Below are 19,311 nucleotides of genomic sequence, written 5' to 3' on the forward strand. Positions count from 1 at the left end.
ACCTATATATAACAATTGATTATTTTTCTCAGCATTTCTCACCGAAGGTGGTCAAGATTCATCCTTCAGGATTGTAGAAAGCATATACAGTTTTCAAACCATGACCTTTACTTTCCTTAATTCATTTCCTCTGATAATGGTTAAGAAATCAGTGCATGCAGAAAACCTTGATTACAAGACACCCTGGAAAGGAAAGTAGTTGAAGGCAAACCCCAGGATTCCTTTGAAACTAGAATGTTACACTACCATGCACAAGTGTAAAACTTTTCAAGGACTACATGGAAGGAAGTGTTCTACATGGAAGGAAGTGTGTAGTGGGGTGCCCCAGGGCCCTGTTCTGGGCCCAGTGCGCTTCAACATCTTCATCAACGATTTGGCTGAGGGGATAGATGGAGAACTCATCAATTTTGCAGATGACACCAAGCTGGCAGGAATAGCCAATACTCCAGAAGATAGGCTTAAAATACAGGAGGATCTGGACAGACTCAAACACTGGGCGCTATCTAACAAAACAAAATTCAAGGGTGAAAAAGTAAGGTTCTACATTTAGGCAGGAAAAATCAAATGCACAGGTACAGTATAGGTGGTACCTTGCTCAATAGTAGTAACTGTGAGAGGGATCTCGGAGTCCTATTGGACAATCACTTCAATATGAGCCAGCAGTGTGCTGCAGCTGCCAAAAAAAAGCCAACACAGTGCTAGGCTGCATTAACAGAGGGATAGAATCAAGATCGCATGAAGTACTGAACTTCGGTGGCTGCGCGGCGCCGGAGACAGCCTTCCCGGGCTGCCCGCGGCTCAGCTGAGTAATTTTCGCCCGAAACAGCACCGATCAGCTGTTCGGGTGAATTTGAAGCCCCCTCCTCGGGAGAAGAGGAGGGGGTGAGGCCCCAGGTAGGGGTCGAGTTCTCCGGGGCCGCCTGAGCTTGTAGCTTGGGCGGCTGAAGGATTGAACTCCCCCGTAGCCTGGGTCACTCCCAGCTGGTCAGCGTCTCTGCTCCGGATTTCTTGGAGCAGAGCCAGGCGTCTGCGACCACCCCTGCCTGATGGAAGGACTATGGAATAAAAAGAGCAGGCAGAGCGGTACAAGAGGAAAAGGTGAAGAGGATTATTTTATTTTACTCTCGAGCTTGATGGACTTTTTAAACTTAAAGTGAAAGTGCGTCACAATAGTAAGTAAAAGATGGCGGCTAAACCTCCCCCTAAAACTCTTCGGAGTGCTGGAAACTCTCCGGTGCAACAATCATCATTGCAGGCGTTGCATCCTCCTGATGTATTGACACCGAAGGATTTACAAGATGCTCTTGAAAAACATACCCAGGTAATTCTGGAATCAATGGGTGATAAATTTGCACAGATGGAGGAGAAATTGGAGAAATTGGAGGAGAGAATGGAAGAGAGGATGGAACAGAAGTTCAGTGTGATGAAGGTAGACATTTTGTCTTCAGTGCATAAAGTGGCTGAATGTGTGGAAGATTTGGATGAAAAAGTGGAAGATTTGATTCATACAGAAGAAGAAATTTTGACAGCAATTAAGGAATTGAAGGTGGACAAAGCACCAGGTACGGATGGTTTGACTGCGGCTTACTACAAAAATTTACAATTAGAGATGATAAAACCGTTAAAGGAACTGTTCCAGACAATCCAGAGGGGGGGGGAAAGGTGCCACCGTCTTGGAGAACAGCTTTTATTTCCTTGATTCCGAAGGAAGACCAAGATGCTACTCAAGTTAAAAATTATAGACCGATATCGCTTTTAAATACAGATTACAAGATATTTGCTAAGGTGTTGGCTAATAGACTGATGAGGGTTCTGCAACAGGTGATTCATGGGGACCAAACGGGGTTTATTAGTGGTAGGCAAATGAAAAATAATGTGAGGCATATAGTTGATGTGTTAGAGTTTTTGGAAAGGAACAACCAGATCCCTGCGGCGCTAATCTTTCTAGATGCTGAAAAAGCTTTTGATCAATTGAATTGGCAATTTTTGATGAAAGTTTTAGATAAAATGGACTTTGGGGAAAATTTTTTACAACCGATTAGGGCATTATATCAAAAACAAACTGCCCGAATTATAGTTAATAATAGCCTGACAGAAGCATGTAATATTGAGAAGGGCACAAGGCAAGGGTGTCCGTTATCGCCCCTGTTATTTGTGTTAACATTAGAGATATTATTGGTTAAAATACGGAACTCGGAAAAAATTAAGGGTATACAAATTAGAGATCAGGATTATAGATTGAGAGCATTCGCAGATGATCTGGTTGTTACAGTGACCCAGCCAGAGAACTCTGTTGTGGACCTGATGGAGATAATAACACAATACGGGAAGGTTTCTGGATTTAAAGTTAATATACAGAAAACCAAAATTCTGGCCAAAAATATGACAGTTTCGCAAAAGGCTCTCTTAGAAGGATTAACTGGATTTGAGATTGTTAAAAGGGTTAAATATTTGGGGGTGCTTTTGTCGCCCTCTAATACAAAGTTATATAAAAATAATTATGAAAAATTATGGGGGAAAATTCAAAAAGAATTGGAGAGTTGGGAAAAATTGCAATTGTCTTTGTTGGGACGGATCGCAGCAGTGAAAATGAATGTCCTGCCTAAATTTTTATTCTTATTTCAAATGATACCGATTCTTAAGAAAGATTCTAATTTGGAGGAATGGCAGCGAGGTATCAATAAATTTGTTTGGGCAGGGAAAAGGCCACGAGTTAAACTTAAGATTATACAGGATACTCGTGAGAGAGGTGGTCTTAAAATGCCTAATCTTAAACTGCTGCATTAGTAGGAATAAGTGATTGGATTAATTTGACACAAGAGAGATTATTAAATCTTGAGGGCCACGATTTGTTGTTTGGCTGGCATGCATATTTGCTGTATGACAAGAAGGTAGACAATGTGTTTAGAGTGCATATTTTAAGACAGGCATTGTTGAGAGTTTGGAAGAAGTATAGACATAAGTTAGATTGCAAGATACCACTGTGGGCAATACCAAAACACGCAATAGAAAATATACATGCTGGTTTCAAACATGATGTGACTACGTACAAGGAGATCCTAAGCTTGGAAAGAAATGTTTGGTGTTTGAAATCATATAGCCTCTTGCGAGAAGAGAAGGTTGTTCAAAATTGGTTTCAATATACTCAGTTACGGGCCAGGTGGAAAGAAGACCAGAAAAATGGTTTTACAATGACTGATGAAAATTTGATAAAGCAAATCAGAAATCAGGGACCAGCACATATTAAACGGATATATCTTGCGTTGATAGAGATTGATTCAGAAACAGAACTTGTTAAGGATTGTATGATAAAATGGGCCCAAAATATCCAGGAAGTTATTACAATGGACACGTGGGAAAAGATTTGGGTGAGGAATGTAAAATTTACACAAGCTCAAAATCTAAGAGAGAATTTTTACAAAATGTTTTATAGATGGCATTTAGATCCTAAAAAGCTTGCAAGTATGTATCCGAATTATCAGCCTAAATGTTGGAGGTGCGGTGATGAAGACGCAACATATTTTCACATATGGTGGACTTGTAAAAAGGTTAAGGCCTTTTGGATAAAAGTCTGGTGGAACATGCAGAAGATTTTTAAACAGAGGATAAAGTTTTGTCCGCAACTTTTTTTGTTGGGAATAATTACAGATGCTACAGTTGTGGACACTAAGTTGATGTTGAATTTAATTACGGCAGCAAGACTTTTGATAGGTCAGTACTGGAAAAAAGAGGAACTGCCGACCATAGAAGAGTGGACTTTAAAGGTTTCCGACCTGGCTGAGATGGCGAAGATTTCGGCCTATTTGAAAGATCACTCGCAAGAACGCTATATTATGGAATGGAGAAAATGGATTGAGTTTATCCAGAACAAGTATAGGGTTAAGAAGTTTTATGTAGCATTTGAATAAGTCTTCTTTCTTTTCTTTTTCTATTTTAGTTTTTCTATATATATTTAATATCACTAAGGTTTGTTTTATCCTATATAAGCTAGAGAGTGATGGATTTTAGAGTTTATGGTTGTTAGTATATGGTTGTTTGTGATTGTTTTTTTTATATATACCTTAGCTCTGGGAAGTCGGGGGGGGGAGGGGGGGAGGGGGGAGAGGTAGGGGGGGAGGGAGAAGGGAGGGGGAGGGGGGATTTTTAAAGGAAAAATTGTATGTTAAAACTTTTCAATAAAAAAAAAAGATCGCATGAAGTACTAATACCAGTTTACAATGCCTTGGTAAGGCCACACCTGGAATACTGCATCCAGTTTTGGTCACCATGATGTCAAAAAGATGTTGACACTCTAGAAAGGGTACAGAGAAGAGCAACAAAGATGATTGGGGGACTGCAGGCTAAAACATATAGGGAACAGTTGCTGGAATTGGGTATGTGTAGTTTAACAAAGAGAAGGACAAGGGGTGACATGATAGCAGTGTTCCAGTATCTCAGGGACTGCCACAAAGAAGAGGGAGTCAAGCTATTCTCCAAAGCACCTGAAAGCAGGACAAGACGGAACAGATGGAAACTAGTCAAGGAGAGAAGCAACCTAGAACTAAGGAGAAACTTCCTGACAGTTAGAACAATTAACCAGTGGAACAACCTGCCTCCAGAAGTGGTGAATGCTCCAACACTGGAAGTTTTTAAGAAGAGACTGGACAGCCATTTTTCTGAAATGGTATAGGGTTTCCTGCCTGAGCAGGGGGTTGGACTAGATGACCTCCAAGGTCCCTTCCAACTTATTATTACTGTGATTAAAAATGGTTCCCAAAACATCTGCCCAAAGAAAACCAATGGCATCGGGCCCTAAACTATAAACTTGCCAGAGAAGCCATTTTGCTACAGGTCTAGGAAAGTTTATTCAGGGTTATATTTGGTGGCTTCCTATGCATGCTGGATTGCAAGCAGATATTTCAATTTCTCTGCAAATTCTGAGGGATGACTTTTGGGGGCAATAGCAATAGCACTTAGACTTATGTACCACTTCCACAGTGCTTCACAGAGTTGGCATATTGCCCTCAACAACCTGGGTCCTCATTTTACCAACCTCGGAAGGATGGAAGGCGGTGAGGATCAAACTGCTAGCAGTCAGCAGAATTAGCTTGCAATACTGCATTCTAATCACTGCACCACAGCTCTTATGAGCACTACATTAAGGACATTACACTACACAGCACTATATTGAGGATAACGCATACACAATTCACACTAAAATCCCAGAGATTCCTTCCACCTAAGTAACCATCACCACATCAAGCCTATAAAAGGATGGTGGAAGATCTGTAAATCTAGCATCCTGCTTCCATGACAGCTCAGATGCCTTCAGAATTCCCAAGATGGCCTCCTCCCCCTACTGGGATGAGGTATTACTTAGAGAGATTGCTAAATGAAATCTCTGTGCTGATCGTGGCTTATACTTATTGACTGATTACCTGCTTTTTGAGAATCAACCGAAATCTCACTTCAAAGCCTGCTACGTTTTTAACAGCCAATCCCATAAAGTCAATATACACTGTGTAAAATCCATTTCCATTTAAAAGCAATTTTCCCTAAATGAGACCTCTAGACTACCAGACTGGGTAAAGTTTTGAGGTTTTTTTAAACATCCACTTGATCTATTTTATTGGGTGATCAATGTTGTACAGTCCTTCCTTCCTTCCTTCTCTCCCTCCCTCCCTCATGATTCTATGAAATACATTTCTCCTTGGAGGTGGGAGAACCACTTACCGGAGTAAGGAGCTCTGGGGTGGAGATGGGAGAACAATCACCATTCAGCTTGATCCCACTTCCTAAATCAAAATCACAGATTTTCACCGGGGACACCTGGTGTTGGAGACAAATGCGGGCAGAGGGAGAGAATGGGAGAGGGGAAAAAGGTCATCTCTTTTGGAAGGAAACTCCATGCTAATTGGAATTTAACATTCTGTCATAAATTCAATCCCTGTTTGTTACCCACAATCTAAAGAGTCCGTATTTGTACTTTATTAGCCCACTTATCACAGTATCCTGCATCAGCAAGTTCCTTCAATCTCCCTATCTTGCAACACACATGACACACACACCCCTCAGACATTGGGAAATAATCAAGGAGCAATTAAAGTACTGCTTACCTGATTTGAACTCTCACAGAGAATATTTTCTGGTTTTAAATCTCTATGTGCTATTCCTGTAATAAAAGAAAGAAAGAAGCTTAACATTAGCAGTTAATACTTTCTGCTTTTGACTGGAAGAACATGACCGAACAGCTGCCAGACAACAGAAAAATTGAGCCAAGTTATGTAATCTGATCATGCTGAAAGAAGCCATAATTCTACCTAACCAAGCATCAAACCATGGTCAGCACAAACACCCTTAACACCTACTGTTTACAGAAGCCAGGAGGGTCCTGTCCCTTGCTTTATTCCAGATCCCTTTTAGAAAGCTACTTAGGAAGCAAAGAGTAGGCTTAATTAAAAAAAAAATCTTCCATCTGTCTCTTCGTCACATGGAACTCAATACTCCCAACAGTTCTCTCCAGTGGCCTGGCTCTAGCATTTGCCATTCAGAGACAAGCATAAAAGGTTCGTTTATTAGTTTAGGTCAATGGTCCCCAACATTTGTGGCTTGGCGGTGCATGGGGGGTGGTGGAAGAAGGGAACCAAGCTGCATTGAGCAGTGGGCCAGTGGCGCAGGCGCAGCTCCACCCACACAAAAGTAGACTTTGGGGCAGAGTTTCGCACTCCTTCAGGCACCAAAAGCTTTTGCAAAGGGACTGAAGCCCTGAAGCAGCACGAGATTGCTCCCCAAAGCCTTTTGTCCGTTTGCAAAAGCTTTTGGCACGGAGAAGAGAAGCCTTTGGGGGGGCGCAGTCTCACGCTCCTTCAGACTCACCGAGGCTGCCCAACGCTCCAAAAGCAGATCGGGTGTCCTGTGCAGGCAGCCTCGGTGAGTAAGCGAAGCTGAGCAGGGCCCGCTCGTCCCGCTCAGCCTCTGCTCTCACCACTCCGTTCTTGGAACATCGGAAACAGGTGGGGAACCAGGTCGTGAGAATGGAGAGACGGCACACACGTGCAGCTCCACTCACACAGAAGCCTTGGGGGGGGGAGGCGCTCGGGCAAGTGGAGCTGCACATGCATGCTGGCCCACTGCTCATGTGGCCCGGTTCTGAAGAGGCTGTGCCCAGTAGTGGGCCGTGGGTTGAGGACCCCTGGTTTAGGTGAGAGCCCCCAAGCAGGTGTTATTTAAAAATATTTACATTCCACCTCGTGTAGTTTTGGGGGTAAACTTAAAAAAAAACCACCCCACATATCTTAAAAACAGATTATCTGAGATATCAACATTAAGCTCAGCTGATATGCTCGTTAAAATAAAATAAAATTTAAAAACCGGCTGAGGAATTCTGGGACTTGCAAGTCCACAGGTGCTAAAGTTACCAAGGCTGGAAACTCCTGGCTTACTGGGCTGCAGAGAGACTTCAGTTGCGCAATGCTTTGGAAAAACAAAAAAAAATACTTTGCCCCCAGCATTCATTTTTACCCACCTTTATTGTGCAAGAAATTAAGGGCACTGGCTATGTCGTGCACCACCATGCTGGCCTCTAGCTCATTGAAATGGCGTCGACGATGGATATGGGTTAAGATGGAGCCTGAAAAGATACGTTGAAAGGCCCAATTAAGCCACGGACCAATATCTGAGGCTTAAAGATTTAGATAAAATGTGTCCAACTTTGGCAATTTTAAGACCTGTGGATTTCAACTGGCTGGGGAATTCTGGGCGTTGTAGTTCACAGGTCTTAAAATTGCCAAGGCTGGACACCCCTGATGCAGATTATATATGGACAAGTACAATATGTACCATTTATAGTTTTTCCCTCCTTACTTAAACTGGAAAAAAATGGGTTTTTAAAAATAAGACGCTCTCCCTCTACCTAAACTCATTTTGGCCAGTGACTCACCTCCTCTCATCTTCTCAAACACGAGGTAGAACCGGTCCTCTTCTTCAAAAAACTCAATCAGCTCCAGGATGTTCCTAAAGAAAAGATAAGGGAGGGTGGGACATAATTAGGGATAAGAAGAGACAGGCTGGCTAAGAGAAAGAAATGAAATCCATTACATTTTCATTCAAAAATCAGTCCTGATGATCAACCTCCTATTTTCTGCCATGGCAGGCAAAACATCTCTCAACAGTCACAACGCAGAGAATGAAGTCCATACTTTCCTTTCCGTAGAGCTAATAATATTCAGGGGTAGAGTGCCCCTTGATATGGAAGTACAGATAATCCTCGACTTACGACAATTCGTTTAGTGACTATTCAAAGTTACACTGGCACTGAAAAAAGTGACTTATGACTGTTTTTGCAGCATCCGTAGTCACATGATCAAAATTTGGGTGCTTGATAACCGGCAGATATTTATGACAGCTGCATTCTCCTCGGGTCAACCTGAGCACCATTTGTAACCTTCCCAACCAGCTTCCGACAAGCAATAACAATGGGAGAAGCCGGATTCACTTAACAACTGCAGGATTCCCTTAACAACCACAGTGATTTGCTTAACAGCCGTGATTTTAAAAGGTCATAAAATGGGACTCAGCTCACTTTAACAACTGTGCTGCTTAGCAAGAGAAATTTTGGACTCCACTGTGGTCATTAAGTCGAGGATTACTTGTACCTGATTACAAATAGTGCTCGATTTACAACAGCCCCATTTAATGACTGTTTGAAGTTGCAACGGCACTGAAAAAAGGGACCTATGGCTGTTTTTTTACACATACGACCTCATGGTCACATGATCAAAAATTCAGATGTTTGGCAACTGACTCACTTTATAATGGTAAAGTCAATGGGGAAGCCAGATTCAGTTAACAGCCGGGTTATACTAACTTACCAACTGCAGCGATTCACTTAACAGCTATGGCAAAAGGTCATTAAAATGGAGCAAAATTCACTTAACAAATGTCCCACTTAGCCACGGAAATTTTGGGCTCCATTGTGATTGTAAGTCGAGGACTACCAGATTACTGCAGTCAGCATTAGGATACAACCGAATGCAAGGATACAAAAATCAAGCTTAAAACTGGCTCGCCTCGGCCCAGTACCTGTGTCCTTGGCACTGATACAGCATTTCCACTTCTCGAAATACCCGATTTCGGATGTGTCCAAGACGCTTCTCAATTATCTTTAAAAGAAAAAAAGGGGGGGGAAGGGTACAGTTACAACATGGTCAAGCTGAAGCAAATATACTGAGCGGGTATGCTGCGTTCAAAAGTTTGCTTCTTTCAACAAATAAAATGAGCAATGATTTTGACATCAGGCATATTAGTAAAGGTAAAGGTTCCCCCGCACATATGTGCTAGTCGTTTCCAACTCTAGGGGCCGGTGCTCATCTCCGTTTCAAAGCCGAAGAGCCAGCGCTTGTCCGAGGACATCTCCGTGGTCATGTGGCCGGCATGGCTAGACGCCAAAGGCGCACGGAACGCTGTTACCTTCCCACCGTAGTGGTCCCTATTTTTCTACTTGCATTTTTACGTGCTTTCGAACTGCTAGGTTGGCAGAAGCTGGGACGAGTAACAGGCGCTCACTCTGCTACGCGGCACTCGGGATTCGACCCGCCAAACTGCAGATCTTCTGATCGACAAGCTCAGCGTCCTAACCCACTGAGCCACCGCGTCCCTTCAGGCATATTAACGCTGCTCAAACTTGGCCCCCCTCCAACTGCTGTTCAATCCTCTCTGGGATGGGGAGGGCTGATCTGAAGTAATACTCCACGGGCAGGGGGTGGTGGGGGTGGTATCAGCTATTATGCTCTATGAGCCTGTATGAAGCATGAGCAAAGTACAACAGGCGCTGGAGATAACGTTTATGGAGGCGTTTACAAGGTACTTTCGAAGCCAAGCCCCAAGCTCCACACTCATAAACATCCCAAACTTTAGAAAACTAAGGAAAGCAATTCTGTAAAACCTTGGTTTTTCAGATGCAAAGAAAAGCAGGCTTGCTTTCTTTTATTCAATTTTATACCCAGTGAAGAAAAGGTCATTTTTTTTTCCAAACCGGTAATTTAAAAAACTCCACCCCCATCTACTTAAGGTATAGAACTGAACGTTTCTTTTTCACAAAAATACGGTAAGTTTCCTAGCATCTCAAACACTCACACAGAAGGGCGAGTTACAATTCCTCCCCAGCCTCAGATGGTTTCTCTGCTTGCCATTCTCATGCCCCCCTTCCTCCCCATCCCCTGCCTCCCCCAACCCACCCACCACCACCACCACCCCCCCGCCACTGCCCCACCTCCCTTGCGAATCCCTTTAGCTTCTGGCAATCTGTAGAACAAATTGGGCCTTTTGGCTCAAGAGTGGCAAGATTCCACCCGTGAAACTCTATCCAAAGAGTCTGGGGAAGCAGACGGGCATCTGGCAAGTCTCTGGGGCTCCCCCAGCCTTGCACAACAGCAACAACAACAACCACAACCACAGTAACCTCATCGACTTATTCAGAGGAACAGGGAGGGAAGGGATTCTCCAGCTGCTCTCCGAGTGGCTGGCTTTTCTCTCTCTCTCTCTTTTTTTTCTTTTTCTCCCTCCTTCCTTTTCTTCCTTTCCTTTTTCTTTCCTCTTTTCTTCCCTTCCTTCCCTCTTTTTTCCTTCTTTCTCTTTCCTTCCTTTCCTTTTTCTTCCTTCTTTCCTCTTTTCTTCCCTTCATTCCCTTTTTCCCTTTTCTTTCCTTCCTCCCTCCTTCCTTTTCTCCCTTTCTTCTCTTTTCTTCCCTTCCTTCCCTCTTTTTTCCTTTTCTTTCTCTTTCCTTCCTTTTCCCTTCCTTTCCTTTTTCTTCCTTCTTTCCTTTTTCTCCCTTCTTTCCTCTTTTCTTCCCTTCCTTCCCTCTTTTTTCCTTTTCTTTCTCTTTCCTTCCTTTTCCCTTCCTTTCCTTTTTCTTCCTTTTCCTCTTTTCTTCCCTTCATTCCTTTTCCCTTTTCTTTCTCTTTCCTTCCTTTTCCCTTCCTTTCCTTTTTCTTCCTTTTCCTCTTTTCTTCCCTTCATTCCTTTTCCCTTTTCTTTCTCTTTCCTTCCTTTTCCCTTCCTTTCCTTTTTCTTCCTTTTCCTCTTTTCTTCCCTTCATTCCTTTTCCCTTTTCTTTCTCTTTCCTTCCTTTTCCCTTCCTTTCCTTTTTCTTCCTTTTCCTCTTTTCTTCCCTTCATTCCTTTTCCCTTTTCTTTCTCTTTCCTTCCTTTTCCCTTCCTTTCCTTTTTCTTCCTTTTCCTCTTTTCTTCCCTTCATTCCTTTTCCCTTTTCTTTCTCTTTCCTTCCTTTTCCCTTCCTTTCCTTTTTCTTCCTTCTTTCCTCTTCCCTTCCTTCCTTTTCCCTTTTCTTTCCTTTCCTTTCTCCCTCCTTCCTTTTCTCCCTTCTTTTCTTCTCTTTTCTTCCTTCCCTTTTTTCCTTTTCTTTCTTTCCTTTCTTCTCCCTCCCTTTTCTTCCCTCCCTCCCTTTCCTTTTTCTTCCTTCTTTCCTCTTTTCTTCCCTTCCTTCCCTTTTCCCCTTTTCTTTTCTTTCCTTTCTCCCTCCTTCCTTCTTCTCTTCCTTCCTTCCTTCCCTTCCTTCCTTTCTTCTTTCCTTCTTCCTCCTTTCCTTCCTTCCTTGAAATGTCCCAAGGATTTTTTTTCCCCTTTGCAACTGCAGCAATGTGCAAAGGGCTAGGTAGGAAACTCGGAGAGGAAAAGGGGTAGAAAAAGGGGTTCTCTATGGGGCCCCACGCTTCTCTGCCCCCCAAGTTGCCGCTTGCAGCCTGCGATGAATGAACGAACTGTTGTTTCTCCCCGTCTGCCAACTTTGTTTTTTTTTAAAAAGCCGCCCTCCCCAGAGAGGCAGGAAGGCATGTGCAGCAGCTGTGTTCTCCTCCTCCTGCCCTGGGTGGTTTCCAACATCACCCCCCTTTTGGCTTCTCTTTCCTCCAACAGATTTACAACTGTCCTCTTCTCCTTCCCCCCCCCCCCAAGCCATGGCATCTGCGCAACACAAACACACAAGCACACACAAACGAGGCTGGTGCCAGGTTCTCCCTGCCCCGTTTTTTAGATCATCTGCGTCACTGTCCTTGCCCTAACCCAAGCTGGCAGGAGGGATTAAAAAAAAAAGGGGGGGGGGAAAGGCTGGGGGAGGAACAATTGGGTTTGAAAAGAAGAAAAGGTCAAGCTGGGAGAGGCAGCTGAGACAGACGCCTTTCAGTGAAATTTTAAACAGAAAACTAAATTGTAGGCCTTTGGGTAGAGAGCTGCTGCAGGGGAATTACGGCCTGGGGGGGGGCGGGGAGGATAGCCTGCTTTGTTAATTATTTTTTTTAATCAAGTTGTCTATTTACCAAACAACTGATTTAAAGAGATTAAGTCCACCATAAATTAACGGAGGAAATCTAGGCTGAACTGAGCTGTAAGCATCTTGGACCAAAGTCATAAATTGTGGGCTCCTGTGTGTGGAAGAAGTCGTGTAGCATTCAATTCTCTGCTCAGAAAAAAGAACAATAGCACCCCAAACAGATGGCTAGGCCCGGCCACCACAGGGTAGCTCACTGCCTTTCTGGGAACTGCTTCCACTGGGAATCTGTCTTTTCTGCTGTGGAACTGCTTCCACTGGGAATCTGGGTTTCAGATAAATTAATAGTTAAAAAGCTTCTCTCCCCCTCCCCACCCCCAATGTTCACACATTCATTTCTTGGAACCATCCCTTGCCATGTAGGCCAAGATTTGTAGTTTAAGCTCTTCAGGAAGATGCTAGCTTGGGGACAGGGGGCAAGGCTCAACAAATGTACAGTATTTATTTTATTAAATTTATTTGTCACCCATCTCATTTTGAAGTGACTCTAGCAGGCGAAAGGAATGGAATGGAATTGGAATTGGAATTGGAATTGGAATTGGGAGTAGAGTAGAGTAGAGTAGAGTAGAGTAGAGTAGAGTAGAGTAGAGTAGAGTAGAATAGAATAGAATAGAATAGAATAGAATAGAATAGAATAGAATAGAATAGAATAGAATAGAATAGAATAGAATAACAGAAATTATTATAAATTTAAATAAATTGCCAGCTTTAGATCCCAAAAGTTTCTGCCATCATCTCTTTGTTAGTCTGGCACCAACTGTGACAGCCTGCTTGCTCCCACTTGTAATTGACTAAATACAGCTATTCATTTAAGAATTCAAAACCAGCCTTGATTTTATGTTAATATCTCAGGCAGAAGAGTCATGGGGCAGTTTTCCCAAGCCGTTTTCAAAAAATACAAATAAAAATGGAGAGGCAGAGGAAAGGGAGGGGCTAGACAATCTTAATCATTTTTCTCAAGACTGAGAAGACAGACGTCCTGTTTATTTTAGGCAGCAGCATGCCTTTCAAAAGAAGCTAGGAACAGAAGAGCTGTTTCATTCTTACTAATCGTGCAGTTTTGTGGCTGGCGTGTTATTATTAGAGGAATCAGCTAATCAGCTGATACATAAAGTAGACCTCTCTTGCATACAAATTGTATTTGCATCTGCTTAATGCTTGAACAGATTCAATAAATATAAATAATAAATATACTCTGGAAGGAATAATCAATCCTTATTTTCCAGATCATGAAATAAATATCCTGATGCCTTGGCAATGCCAATTAGCCACATTTCCAACTCACTACAGCCAACTCCCAGTGTGACAACTCACCACAGCCAACTCACAGCGAGACACCTTGCTGTGGGATAATTTAACAATTCAATTTTAACTATTTAACATAAATAAAAAAACTTATTTTAATTTTTGTCATTCACATTTCATTTTGTCCTTCCTTTAGCATCCTTTCTTTACTGGTTCTACTCCACCATTTCTTTGACATTGGTGTAACTCTTGTCCCGTGGCGAGTGAGCTGTGGTGATGGCCCCTGACCTTCGCTCCTTCCGGCGGGATCTAAAAACTTATTTATTTGAGCAATCCGGCCTGGTTTGATGGGTTAGGGGTTTTAACATGGTTTTTTAATTACTGTATATATCGGGCATAATATTTAATTGTTTTTTAACTTTTGTACTTCGTTTTTAATATTTATTGCCCTGTACACCGCCCTGAGTCCTTCGGGAGAAGGGCGGTATAAAAATTTAATAAATATATATATAAATATATAAATATAATTGTCATAGACCCTTTCCAAAAGATAGTGGTAATTATTAAAAAGAAACTCTTAACTCTACACATATTTTTTTTCAAAAAAAGGCTATTATCTTTCTGGAAGTAAATAGCTAGCGTTCCAGAGAATGAACGAAACTAACTTTCTACTTGCAGAGAATCTTTTTCAACATTCAGCTAAGCCAGGGGTCTTCAAATTCAGCCTTTTTATGACTTGTGGACTTCAACTCCCAGAATTCCTCAGCCAGCGTGCCTGGCTGAGGAATTCTGGGAGTTGAAGTCCACAAGTCATAAAAGGGCCATGCTTGAAGACCCCTGATCTAAACATTTAATATATCACTGCTTCTAGCACATACATATTAAAAAAGAGAGAAAGCGTGCATTACAGGATTTAGAGTTCATCGCACCAACAGCTGCTTCAATCACATCATTTCTGGTCATTGCAACTGGCAACAAGTTCAGGTAGTCCTCGACTCACAACAGTCCCATTTAGTGACCGTTCAAAGTTACATCACTGGGAAAAAGTGACTTATGACTGTTTTTCACATTTATGACCGTTGTAGCATCCCCATGGTGATGTGATCAAAATTTGGACGCTTGGCAACCGATTCATATTTATGACGTTTAAGGTGTCCATACATGTGATCACCCTTTGCAACCTTCTGACAAGCAAAGTCAATGGCAAAGCGGGATTCACTTAACAACCATGTCACTAACTTAGCAACTGCAGTGATTCACTTAAGAACTGTGGCAAAAAAAGATCATACAATGGGGCAATTCATTTAACAAATGCCTTACTTAGCAACATAAATTTTGGGCTCAATTGTGGTTGTAGGTTGAGGACTATATTTTAAATAACACAATCAAGGTTTGAAGAAGGAAGCCTCTAGGTCGGGGGTAGGCAACCTTGGCTCTTTTATGACTTGTGGACTTCAACTCCCAGAATTCCTGGGAGTCGAAGTCCACAAGTCATAAAAGAGCCAAGGCTGCCCACCCCTGCTCTAGGTAGCAGGACAATTCATCTACCATTTCAGAGAATTACTATCTTTACTAAAACCTTCTTCATCACCCTGATGTCTTTGAAATGTTCTCAACCATCCTGTAAGGTAGAAGAGATTAACATAACACACACAGATCAAAACCAACTGCCTCCCAAGTCCAACTATACGATTAAAGACTTTGTGTACATTTTTGCTTGCATCAGCCAAAGCCTCCAAACAAGCGGTAGATGTGACACAGACGTAGGCAAACTGGAACTGGAGTTTTATTGACAAAGCCAGATTAAGGTTAAGAAACCAAGTATACCAAGATCAAAGCAAATTGCCCAGTGCTTGGAAGCTAGTTACGAAACCCGGCTCCACTCTTCAATCAAAATGAGCTTTTTTTTGCAAATCCTGCCACAGATTTTGTAGCACTTCAGCATCTTCCTCAAATAGTTTGGGGTAGATTAGAGGGGATAGGCTGTAAAGAGCAGAACCACTAAATAGGAATCTTGGTGTTACCCAATCCTCAAGTCACTTTCTCCTATGCCCAAGAACGACAAAGCATTTCTCAAAAACATGACTGCTGACTATAATGCACCAGCATTCTATTATTGCAGAAGACCAAAATTCAGACATTCCCATCCATGTATACATTTCAGCTCAACTCTTTTGGCTTCAGTGTTTGGGAAACAACAGGCCTTATTATTTCCCAGAATTCCCTTTCCTCAGAGAAGCCACTATGACTAAGGATTCATACCTTCACTGCGTACTCCTTATTGGTAATGAGGTTAACACAGGCCTGGACTTTTGCATGTGCTCCTTCTCCGAGGACCTCTTCTTGGAGCTGGTAAACATCTGAACGTGGTGGCAGAAAGAGAAGGGAAAGGAGAGAAAGCATATCCCAAAATCAGACTTCAACAGTGTTCAGACAGCACCCCCACTGATCTGGGGGGAAACCCACAAAAGACCAAAAATGCAAAAGTAGCCATTCCAGAATTCACCCACATCTAAGTTCTCCAGTTTCACTCTACTTAATTGCTAAACAACATCGATCTAATCGGATCAGAGTCAACAAATCCAACCCCGAGCTCCATGCAAGAATCCAAATGAAACATCCTCCACCAATTATTCTCCAGTTTGTTTAGACATCCAGGGAAGTAAATGGTTCTACTCTTAAGTTACTTTAACAACTGTGAGGGGAAGCTTTATTCTTACACTTAATCAAAATCCTCCTCATCCCCATAACTTAACCCATGATTCTGTCTTCCACCTTCTGCACGGCGAGGAACATCTGTATCTCCTTTCAAAGTACGCTATCATATAGTTCCTCGATCTTCTCTTTTTAAGGCCTAATATTTTCAATTCCTTCCTTATCTTCTCTTAGGACAGTGATGGCGAAACTTTTAGAGACCGAGTGCTCAAACTGCAACCCAAAACCCACTTATGTATCGTCAGGTTCCGAGTGGGTGTGGCCCATTGGGTGGGTGTGGCTGTGGTGGTAACGGCAGACTGGGTAGGACTAAAAAGTTCTATCAATTCCAACTTTGCGAGATTGTTTTTTCCCCATGAGAAGTTGAAATTGATTGATTGAACTTTTTTTTTGCACATGGCAGTGGAGGCCTAAAGTGAAAAAGTTTTATAAAACCCAGCTGAAGGCCTAGGACTGGGGCGAGGGTGCACATGCCCACAGTGAGGGCTCTGCGTGCCACCTGTGGTATGCGTGCCATAGGTTCACCACCACGGTCTTAGAACCTATGTCTCACTCATCCAGCTTGCCCATTTATGAACCTGCTTCAGGTTTATCACTGGAAACAATTCTCCAGGTGGGATCTGACTGTATAAACAATGATGGCACAAGCCAATGACGTTTACTCGTTCTTCCTCTGAACAGGAAAGCTACAGACATTTCTGTCCGTGGCTTATATAGCATGTTGTTTTTGATGCAAAATTAAAGAACAGTGTATACTGAAGATAACGAAACCTAACAAAGAAACCTCAGGCTAACTCTTTTCAGATCACCTTCTAGTTGATGAGTTGAGGGCAACAGTACACCACCTTGTTGTGTATCTTATTTTAGAGACCCTGGCATAGACTAGTGTATACACGCTTGGGGTAAAACTAAGCGACAGTTGCATCTACAGCAAGCTAACCAAAATATATCAAAGCTAAAAAATATGCAAATATAAAAATAACAGTTTACAAGTAGTCTTTGTTTAGCAACCTTTCGCAGTTAAAACCATAATGAAAAAAGTAACTTTACGACCAATCTTTGCGTTTACGACCTTTGCAGGTCTGTAACCAAAGGAAAGCTGAAATAATTAAGCACAGTTGTGATTTCACTTAGTGCCCGCTCGGCTTAACATCCAAGATGCTGGTCCCAACTATGGTTGCTAAACAAGGATTAACCGTATTGTATGTTTGGCGATTCAGAAACCACATATGATGAAGTGAACAGGGTTGAACTAGGGAGTGTTTTGTGCAAATATGAAGGTTAGATGCTGAAGGTAGTATAAGATGGAAATAAACTATGACAATCAGCAGGGCACTTAGCAAATGACTCAACTTCAAGGACAGACTTAAGACAACAGTGTGTCATGTTCCTTTATTTGCTTAATGTACAAGCACTTGTGATAATCTTAGATGTTGACTAAATGGGGATATTGTGTTGTCTGAGAATATTGCTGAAAATGTTACCCTTCCATGATGCAACAAGCAGCAGAGGATCTGAAGATCAATGTATCAAAATATCCATAGCTGGGTCTGATAGGGCAAATGAAATTATATACTCAATGTAAAAAACAACAACCAACCAATCAACTCAAGCCGATGAATCTGGGCTCCCTGGTCCAACGTTTATTAAATATGGGGATGTGGTTGAAATTTATGCATTCAATGCTAGTAGAAATGTTGTGGGCAGTTTGTAGCTTGTGGCAAGGAACACATTATTATTATTATTATTATTATTATTATTGGTCAAGCCAAGTGTAAAGGGCCGAACACAGCGTGACTCAGTCCACCCTTGTCACATGGAAGTAGGGTACATCAGGAGAAGCATGAAATTAAGCCGAATGTGGGGAGAATGGGTTGTCATGGGTGTGTACTGAAGCACAACCGAGAAAGGGTCAAGGATGAGCAAGTTCCAAATTAATTGAATACAAAAGGGAGCGAACCCTGGAAAGCACGCTGACATCAAAGAGACAACAAATGAGAACTCAATTGCAGAAGCAAATACAAAAAGAAACACTGAATTGGGCTGAAAGGAAAGAAAAATGGAGGAAATTGTGGCTGGATGGATCTGGTAGGGTGATCTTGGGGTACGCTAATTTTTTTTACTTACGTTTCCTTTTTTTAAAATTCCCTGCCTTTAATTTCTTTACTATTTCTTTTTGTTGTTTTGTACTTTGCATTATCTTGTTTTTCTCCAAAAGGCAGCAGTTTGATGGGTATTTATATAAGTAGATATGGAAATCAGAAACACTATCTTGTCTGCAAGCAAGCAAGCTGGCTGGCCTCAGTATATGAAAAAAAGAGAAGAGCAACAAAGATGATTGGGGGGCTGGAGGCTAAAACATATAGGGAACGGTTGCTGGAATTGGGTATGTGTAGTTTAACGAAGAGAAGGGTGAGGGGGTGACATGATAGCAGTGTTCCAATATCTCACGGGCCGCAACAAAGAAGAGGGAGTCAAGCTATTCTCCAAAGCACCTGAAGGCAGGACAAGAAGCAATGGATGGAAACTAACCAAGGAGAGAAGCAACCTAGAACTAAGGAGAAACTTCCTGACAGTTAGAACAATCAACCAGAGGAACAACCTGCCTCCAGAAGCTGTGAATGCTCCAACACTGGAAATTTTTAAGAAGAGACTGGACAGCCACTTGTCTGAAATGGTATAGGGTTTCCTGCCTGAGCAGGGGGTTGGACTAGATGACCTCCAAGGTCCCTTTCTTCTTCTTCTTCTTCTTCTTCTTCTTCTTCTTCTTCTTCTTCTTCTTCTTCTTCTTCTTGTTATTATTGTTCTTGTTGTTGTTGTTGTTGTTGTTGTTGTTGTTATTATTATTATTATTATTATTATTATTATTATAAAATCCAGTGAAAACGAGAGAAGATCCATAAGGATTTTCCCAGTTAGCTTACTGAAAACAGGTTAACAAGTTCTTGTTATTGTTCTTTTCAGTTCTTTGGGTTGAATTTTAAATTAACCTAGTTTGTTTTCTGGCCCATGAATAGATTTCATCATTTT

At 42.1% G+C, this 19,311-nt stretch overlaps 1 protein-coding gene across 1 annotated transcript in view; it reads right to left on the minus strand.

The window, feature by feature from the left end:
* MKNK2 (MAPK interacting serine/threonine kinase 2) overlaps positions 1 to 19,311 on the minus strand; it is a 53,892-nt gene that overhangs the window by 16,610 nt on the left and 17,971 nt on the right. The window contains exons 5-10 of the mRNA XM_083349905.1: positions 15,829 to 15,926; positions 9,061 to 9,140; positions 7,919 to 7,992; positions 7,505 to 7,609; positions 6,096 to 6,151; positions 5,713 to 5,808 (exon numbers count right to left, since the gene is read on the minus strand). Of these exons, the coding sequence (XP_083206031.1) occupies positions 5,713 to 5,808; positions 6,096 to 6,151; positions 7,505 to 7,609; positions 7,919 to 7,992; positions 9,061 to 9,140; positions 15,829 to 15,926 (509 nt within the window). The remainder of the gene's footprint in view (positions 1 to 5,712; positions 5,809 to 6,095; positions 6,152 to 7,504; positions 7,610 to 7,918; positions 7,993 to 9,060; positions 9,141 to 15,828; positions 15,927 to 19,311) is intronic.

This window comes from Vipera ursinii, assembly GCF_947247035.1.
Source record: "Vipera ursinii genome assembly, chromosome: 1".
NCBI lineage: Eukaryota > Metazoa > Chordata > Lepidosauria > Squamata > Viperidae > Vipera > Vipera ursinii.